At 47.4% G+C, this 8,911-nt stretch overlaps 1 protein-coding gene and 1 long non-coding RNA gene across 6 annotated transcripts in view; one reads left to right on the top strand and one right to left on the bottom strand.

Moving 5' to 3' along the window:
* The first annotated feature begins 3,472 nt into the window (after window positions 1-3,472).
* LOC110292174 overlaps window positions 3,473-8,911 on the top strand; it is a 27,366-nt gene continuing 21,927 nt past the window's right edge. The window contains exon 1 of the long non-coding RNA XR_002377680.1: window positions 3,473-3,621. This is a non-coding gene — a long non-coding RNA (uncharacterized LOC110292174). The remainder of the gene's footprint in view (window positions 3,622-8,911) is intronic.
* The window catches only part of Dhrs3 (dehydrogenase/reductase 3), a 35,611-nt gene continuing 33,713 nt past the window's right edge, over window positions 7,014-8,911 (bottom strand). For all 5 annotated transcript variants that reach the window (XM_029475841.1, XM_021159309.2, XM_021159310.2 and 2 more), the window contains one exon: window positions 7,014-7,525. In XM_029475841.1, the coding sequence (XP_029331701.1) occupies window positions 7,441-7,525 (85 nt within the window). In that variant the 3' untranslated portion in view covers window positions 7,014-7,440. The remainder of the gene's footprint in view (window positions 7,526-8,911) is intronic.

Raw genomic sequence — 8,911 nt, 5'->3', positions numbered from 1 at the left:
TTTTTTGAGACAGGGCCCCTCTGCATAACCCTGGCTGTTCTGGAACTCACTATGTAGGTCAGGCTGGCCTTGAATTTACAGAGCTCTGCCTGCTTCTGCCTCCTGAGTGCTGGGATTAAAAGCATGCTCAGCCACACCCAGCAGATGTGGGCTTTTGAAACCTCAAAGGCCACACTCTTGGTATCACACTTCTTCTAGCAAGGCCATACCTCCTAATCCTTCCCAAACAGTTCCACTAACTGGGGACCAAGTGTTCAAATATATGAGCCTGTGGGAGTCCATTCCTATTTAAGTCACCACACTTCCACAACTCTGAGTTGTTGCAAAGAAACAAATGGCCTAAAGACCAAATATTCCCATCAGGGTGACTCAGCTCTGTAGGAAACATTTCATAGAGTCCCAGGGTTATTTTTTGATGGTCACAACTGTGAAAGGTGAAGACAGTGGTGCTGTCAGGTCTCCAATAGAGCTCAGGACAGCCCTGCCAGTGACCCTGTCCATGATGTCAGGAATACTGGGATGAATCTTGAACATTTTGCAATACACTGTGGCTTTTCTGGCTCAGGGGCTCCACTTGCACATAGAAGGGGCTTCCCTATTTGCAGCCATTGCTAAAGAGTCTACTTATGCAGACAGCCAGGTTGTGCCAGATGCTCTGCCCTCATGGGGTGTCTGGTCTTATGGGTGCAAGTACAAAGCAGATATTGTCCTCAAATATCCATCAACTTTGGAGATGGATGGGTAAACTATGATCTGGTCATATAATGGAAGATTACTTTGTAAGGGTTCATTGTTCGCCAAAGAATGATACTCCAGACTCAAATAGTATGCGGAAGCAAGGAGCATTTTATCTGGCAGAAGAGCAGCATGAGGAGATCCTTAACTCCAAAATGGAAAGGCAACCAAATGAGCTCACAGGCTAGACCTAAAGCATGCTAGGGGATTCTGGGATAGGTGACCTCTATCTTACTCCATCTCTAAGGGCATTCCATTCGGTAAGGGGCATGAGGGCTGGAAATTGTCATTGAGGAAGTCCGGGTTGGGTGGCCTTTATCTTACTCCGTCTCTAGGTACATTCCATTACTGGCGAATGGGGGTTGGAACCTGTTACTGGGAAGGTCTGGAAACTTGTTGACCCACTGTCCTTGTTTCAGGCTAGGTGGCTGGGCACTTTCTAGTTTCTGACTAGATGTCTGAAGCCTGGGTTTTTTGGTTTTTTTTGTTTTTTTGTTTTTTAACTAACTTGCCTGGCCTTGCCCAGTTCTTAGGCCGAGTCTCCTAGACTGCCAATCCTGTCATGGAGTCAGCCTGTCTCAATTTGACTATCATAAGGACGTGGAACTGTTTGACACCTTCCTTTTCTATTTGTGTCTGTCTGTCTGTACTCGTTTCTCTTTCTTGCCCTTTTACTTGGCTGACAACTCAAGCCCTATATTGAATAGAAGTGGAAAGAGAGGACACCTTGTCTTGCTCATCTTCGGGGACTGCTCTCAATTCTTCTCCATTTAGTATATCGTTACCTAGAGGTTTGTTGTATGTAGACGGCACACTGAATGATTCTCGGGCTATCCCTTGTCTCTCTTGACTTTGATTGTGAAGGAATGTTGATTTTTATCACACCTTTTCAGCATCTATTGAAAAGATCATGCGATTTTCATCTTGATTCTGACTACATACCGGCCTTTCTTTCTTTCTTTCTTTCTTTCTTTCTTTCTTTCTTTCTTTCTTTCTTTCTTTCTTTCTTTTTTTAATGTTGTATTTTTAATTTATGTAAATTCGTGTATGTGTGGATGTGGATTTGTGCATGTGAGTCAAGGTGTCCACGGAAACCAGTTTTGAAAAATATATTACACACCATTGGATCCCACTGCTTCATGAATTTGACTCTGATCTCAATAATGCTCCATGATGTGCACAGACCAGACAAACACCTGGGTCAGGACAAGCTACCGAGTGCCAGTGTGATGTGATGGCTATTCTTGGATGTCAACTTGACTACATCTGGTATTAACTAAAACCCAAGTGGTTGGGTATACCTGTAAAGGTTTTTTTTTTTTTTCTTAATTAATTTGAAGTGGGAATAATTTAATCCAGATCTTTTGAGGAGGGAATATCCATCTTTAATCTGTGCCATACCTTTTAGTGACAGACTATATAAAGGACATTAAAAAAAAAGCTTTCTTTCTCTTTGCCTGCTTGCCCTCATCCTTGCTAGCAAGTCCATTCCTTTATTGGCATTAGAACCTGCTTTTTCAAGATTTTATTGTATACTGAAAACCAGCTGAAGTATTCAGACTCATGGAATGGACAGTTACTGGATCTTGGACCTTCCATTGGTAGACTAGCTGGACCTTAGCCTGTAAGTCATTCTAATAAATCCTGTATATGTACATATATATGGTGTATATGTATATATACATGTATACACACACACATATATAGTGCATTCTCTTTTCTTTCAGTTCTGTTTCTCTGGAGAACCCAATATAGCATTTGCTGCCAGTTATGGTGCCTCTGTGATGACCTTGCTGCTCAAGATTTCTCTCCACCCTGGGCATCTCCCATTTGGAGAGCAGTATCCCAGCAGGACAATAGCTCTTAGTCCCAGCTATGCCTTCTAATGGATCATCCCTGTTTCTTTTCTTCCCAAGACATAGGGAGCTGTGTCAAAGAGCTTCTCAAAGTCAAGGATGGGGAGATAGTGCTCACGAGGCACAGTAGAACTGCAACCCTGGTTTCTAGGAAGCACCTATAAAGTCCTCCCTTGAGGCCTCTCCTCACCCTTGTGCCACTTCACATGATGGGGTCTTATCATATACCATAGTCAGAGCCAGCCTTAAAATATGTCACCATCACAGGCCAGGCCACAGCATGGAGCCAGGTGTCCCGAGGGACCATCTGTTTGTTTCTGGGGCCATGAGAACCACAAATATGTCACCCCTTTAACTTCACTGTGCCTTCTTTAGCTCAGTTCACACTGGATAGTCAGTCACCCAGCCCTAAGACACAGAAGGACAAGAGAGATGGTATCACAGAGGAAGTTCCTGAGTCCAGATTGAACTCAACATTATGGATTCCTTCTTTTAAGAGTGAATATTAATTGCTATCAAGGCAGAAGAATCTAAAATGGCCTGGGAGGAAGGTCCCTGAGCATACCTGTGGGAAATGGTTCAATATGGGAAGAGAATCTTAATTGTGGCCAGGACAACTCCTAGATTGGAGATCCTGGCCTGTATGAAATCGAGGGTGAGCTGAGTCCTACTACGCATGCGTCCATCGCTCCGATTGTAGACATAACATGATTAGCTGTTTCAGGCTCCCGCTTCCCTACCTTGATGGACTTTCCCTTGAACTGGGAGCCAAAGTAAACTCTTTCTTCCTTAAGTTGCCTTTGCCAGTGTTTTATTATAGCAATGGGAAAGGGAGGTGGGTGTAAGTCAGCTTCCTCTTCCCCCAGATCCCAGGGCCTCCCACTTCCTGTGGAGCTTTCTGGCTTCAGGGTGGGCTCAAGAGCTGGAGAGTGGGAGCTTTGAACACATAAACACAGTGGCTCCGGAGATGGGAAGAGCTATCTTAATCCCACTCTGAACAGCCCTCCCATGTAGACACATGTGGACCCAGGTGTGTTTTAAACTATTGAACACCAATTTTTCTATTGTGTGTGCACATGTGTGTGCTGGGGAGGGGGAGGGTACATATGGAGGACAGAGAATCATCCAAGGGTACTGGCGGACCTCAGGGATATAACTCAGGTTGTCTAGGCAGACAGTAAGTGCCCTTGTCTGCTGTGTCATCTCTCTGGCCCCTAATCAATAGTTTTGTTTGTTTGTTTGTTTGTGGTTTGATACAGGGTCTCAAATTAACTCCTGGACTGGCTTCCAGCTCCTTATATAGCTGAGGAAAGCCTTGAACTTCTGATTCTCCTGCCCCCATCTCTCAAGTGCTAGAAATAAAAGCATATACCACGCTTGGTTTTTGTGGTATTGGGGATCAAACCCAGAGCTAGGCAAGCACTCCACAAACTGAGCTGCACTCCAAGCCCTAAGGAATGTTTGGGAATTTAGGAGACTTGTCCGGGAGCAGTTCCAGCCCTTCCTTCTGCGTCAGCGGATATTTGTCGCCTTTGGCTTTGCCTGAAGCCAGGAGTGTGCGTAGAGAAGTCCTCTCAGCTTAGTTCAGTCCCATACCACTGAGCGTCAGAAAGACGTTCCTGGGGGAGGGGTTGTACTTGGGCCACAGCCTCCTCTCTCCTTTCCCAGCCAGTAGAGCTGTTCTTTGAGAACCTCAGCTCCTGTTCCTTGTGGCCTGGGTTCTTTTTGTTTGTTTGTCTTCCATCAGATAGAAACACCGAAAAGGTGAAAGCTGCCTTCTATGGGATGGAGTTCTCAGCTAGGAGGGGTAGGGTCCTAATAGTGACCTCTGGAGTCAACCTTGGATCTTTCTGTTTCGTTCTTTTAGACATTAGCTTATTCCTGGGAGAGTCGGTTTCTCAAAGAATTTGGTCTCTGGGAACTACTGGTGACCACAGGACTGAATTCCTGACCACTGGTCCAGCCAGACAGCCTGCTCCCCTGGACCTGAGCCAGACAGGGCTGAGGTCTGATGCCTCCCTGGGCTTGGCACCCACTCCCAATCTGCTTCTCTTTGGGGCTTGGGAGGAACCTCCAGCCTGGCAACTGGGTCATTTCCCAGGACCCAAGGCTTCTTTACAGGGTTGGCACAGCCTGTTTTGCCCCTCAGGGGGTTGGCGCTTGTCACTCTCCTTCACTTGGACAAGCAAAGGGACAGAATTAGCTCTCCACTCTCACTCTTGAAGCTCTCCAGGCAGTCAAACCATTCCAGGGAGGAACCAGAGAGGCCTCCTGGGAATCTGCCCAAGGCCTTTTCTCTGGTTTCTATTGGAAGCAATCCAAAAGAAAAAAAAAAAATGAAAAGGAAAAAAAAAAACCAAAAGTGGGGTGTTGGTGTATTGCGGTGTGTTGTGGGGGAAACCAGGCCCCACCCTACCACCAAGAGAAACCATTGCATACTGGGAAACCAAGGTATCTAGTCCCTGTAGCTAAGGCAGTGATCATGCATGCTTGTCCTGGTAAAGGCTCTCTGAGTCTTGCTTATTCTAGCATCCCAGCATAGTCCCTTGAGGTTCTCACTACGTTTCCAGTTTATAGGCTAAATGCAACTTCATGGACACCCCAATTATCAAAGCATCTCCATAACGTCAGCCTACAGACCATGATACAGAAATACCTCAGTTGCTCAGAGGTGATCAGGAAAACTGGGGCTTAGCATACAGGACCCCCCCCCCCTTTCTCCCTGTCCACGAAGATGGACTCATCCCTGCCTCTCTCCTAGAAGAGCCAGGCAGAGGCACCTGCTGTAGGAGATGTCCAGACACCATAGGGAGCTGAGACAGTACTAACATCCCCCATACATGTTGGACACACCTATTCTCAAGGACCAAAATGCAGGTGACAGATGGCCGGGACTTGACTCCTTGTTGCTTGCTATTGTCTGATGTCACAGAAAACCAGGGGTCAGAGCTGTGTGGACAAGCCCACATCCTGCTCTGAACCCATCTTCTCATCTGTGAAATAAGTTCCCAAACACTCCCTTTGGAAGGGTGTTTCGGAAATGAGCCAGGTCTCTGCCTATGTAGGGATTGCTCAGTATCAGCATGGGTTCCGGGGCTACTACATCCTTGTGTTGACTTCATTTCTAACTTTTCCTCCTGAAGTCTTCTTCAATGGCTTGGCAGCCCACATGACCCTCCCAAGATCTTTGTCAGGCATGATCACGTGACTGGATTTGCCCAATGAAATGGGAGTGGAAGTGACATGCATTATTTCCAGGGAGAACCTGAAGAGGGCATGAGGGTAGACCAGTACATTTATCCCCTGGGAGCTCTCATCTTGGATAGTGGCTTCTCAGAGGGAAGATGGTTTCATGAATAAGTTGAGGTTGCAGGGCAGACACTTTCCCTATAGGAAGCTACAGTGTTATGGGGATCGCATCTGGCTGACACCCACCACCACCAAGTGGGTTGACAGTGCTCACTCTGAGCTGTTTTTTTTCCTTTTTTTTGGGGGGGGGGTGCTTTTTCCTTTAGTGGCTGCAGGGAGAGCTGATACCTGATACAGTGTAAACACCATGTCTTAGGCTGGCAGTACCCCATCAGTGCTCCATAAACAGCGTATACCTGGCATTTCTCTTGCAGACCAGCCTGCTTTCACTCAAGTTATCTCATCCTTCTTGCTATAAGCACAAGGGTCCAGCCAGAGATGCTTAGGTCTGTGTGAACTTCCTGCAGTTTTCAAGGAAGCCACTCACTAAGTCAGAGGCCTAAGACCTTCTCCTCCCTGTATGGAGGAAAACTAGCCTGCTCTCAGACACCCACCTGCAAAAGCTGCATCCATGGATGCTATTCCTAGCAGGTCACACTGCTCTCTGCTCCACACAGACTACAGTGACATTTATTCAATTTGCTCAGTATGAGAATCACAGCAGAGAACCATGGGCACCTCTACACTTGCTTGACTGAGACCATGCCAGCTCCTTTCATTCTCTGGGTTTTCCATCTCCCACAACCAGATGTGCTATAGGGGCTGTAACACTCCACAGCGCTGACCCTAAGTGATGCGTTGACATTGTTTCTGGTGACTCATGATTCTTTCTTCCACAGATGAATGGCGTCTTTTGCTAGTATCATCTGGGTTTCCCCAGGTCAGAAGCAGGTACTCAATGGAGTCTGACTTTACTTTTGCATTGGTGGCCCAGTGGGACCAAAGAAGGATGTGGTCAACTCTTCCATGGATCCTACCAGGGAAGCCAAGTATCTGGAGGGGCCTGGCCATACTTCCCTCCCTCCTGTTTCTCTTCTTGGACTGGGCTGCAGTTCCTCTCCTGCTCTTTGTAGACCCCAAGGCAAACCCCTTCTCTCTCAAAAGATGAGTCATTGTGGTTGGGGCAGGTTCCTTCCCAGCTGCCTCCCTCCCAAACATGTGAACGAAGGAAGCTGCGAAAGCCACCTCTTTATTTTGCGTTTCTGCTGTGTAACCAGTTTGCACGAGCTGGGAGTGAGAGGGTTTTGGAAGGAAAGGCAGAGTGTCTGGGAGCAGACTCTCCTGGAAATAGTAGATGCACATTGCTCAGGCGGGTTAGACTGGAGAAGCAATTTCATGACAAACCCTACAGAATGAGAAATGTACAAAGTTGTTGGGTGGCTGCCGGCTTCTTGCCTCCCCATGGGGGTCAGAGTTAAACCCATCAGTCCTGCACAAAGGTCCTGGAGTTGACCTGGGGAGCTGCAAAGTCTTCCCTGGGGACAAGAACAGTCCTGCTCACCCAGCAGATGTGCTAATGCACAGGCACAGGGGTGTGTGCCCGGCTGCTGTGGCTCCCCCTCAGGCTCCATAGCTCCTCAGGTGTGTCTTCCTCCTGCCTCTATGTCCTCCCCTTAAAGGTGTTCATACAGGTGTAAGTCCCCGAGAACCTGTGAATCTCCTCCAGTGCAGCTTGTGGGAGTATGCTAAGGGGAGAGGAAAAGATGGTTAGTGGTGGCAATGACAAATGGTAATAGACAACTGGCTCCCCTTCCAAAAATACACCCGAACCCCGAGAATGAGCACTTTCACCAGGTAAAGGCCCAAGCATAGGAACAGACAGGGTTGCACTGTCGGCATCCAGTGTGCATCCAAGGTGCTCCATCTCTTCCAAGATGCAAGCTGAAACATGACTGTCTTTGTGGTGAGACAGAGGTGACTGGGTCATGAGAGGATCCACCCAGCCATGGATTAATGGACAATCTGAAGACTGGCTCTATTACTGAAGCTCTCTGGTCATACTTGCTCTGGATTATATGGGGGAACTGCCCATCATGCCACGAGGCAGCAGGAATGTCCTTGCCAGACACTACATCATGTTCAGCTTCCAGAACCCCAAGATACACACACCTCTGTTGTTTTCAGTCTTGTTTTTTTTTTTTTTTTTTGTATATGGACACGTATGTGCCTATATGTGCACTCTTGAAACTGGAGTGAACAGGAAGTAGTATGCTATCTGATATGGGTGCTGGGAACTGAATTCTGGTGTTCTGTACTCAAGAACATCAAGTACTTTTAGCCACTGGCTGTCTCTTCAGTCCTCTTTTAAAGAAACCAATCTGTTTCTCTCTGCATATGTGCGAGTGTTCATTCACCTGCTGCAGCGCACATATTAAGGTCAAAAATGGGTGTTGGGGATCAAATTCAGTTCCTCATGCTTACACACCAGGCACGTTACCATCTAAGCCATCTACCCACCCTAGTACCTGCCCGGGCAGTCAAGAGAGCAATCTTAGATTGAAAGTCAGGGTATGCTGGGATGTTCCAAGGGCCCTCTCCCGTTTTCAACTCTCCACCTGCACAAAGGCGAGTCAGAATGGAAGGCAAGGAGCCAGATGTCACTGTTCCCTTAGTGACAATGCTCCATGTCACATAGCCAATGGCTTGGCTTTCCTGGGAGTCCATTTCTGATAACAACAGGGTGAGCCTGAAGTAAAGTGGCTGTACCTCCTGACAAACAGGGAGCAGACACATGGCTGCGAGGATACAGTCTTCCCTGTACTGAGGGCGGTGATGAGGCAGCCACATGTGCTATCCCTTCAGCATGGGACCCAGGTGGTCTACCTTGGTAAACTCCACCTCACTAGATCTATGACACATCTCCAAATTTTGAGCCACTGGCATGAAAACTCCTGTTCTCTGAGCTACCAGGGAGCTGGGGCTATGCCTGACAGTCTTCAGAGCAGCATTTCTTTAAAAAAATGTGGTTCAGGAATTCTTGGGGGTGCCTGAGATCTCTTGTACTGCAGTATAATCTCTCTCTCTCTCTCTCTCTCTCTCTCTCTCTCTCTCTCTCTCTCTCTCTCTCTCTC

The sequence above is a fragment of the Mus caroli genome, chromosome 4 (genome assembly GCF_900094665.2).
Source record: "Mus caroli chromosome 4, CAROLI_EIJ_v1.1, whole genome shotgun sequence".
Classification (NCBI taxonomy): Eukaryota; Metazoa; Chordata; class Mammalia; order Rodentia; family Muridae; genus Mus; species Mus caroli.
Note: the sequence above shows the minus strand (reverse complement) of the source record. Positions and strands in the feature narration are given on the sequence as shown.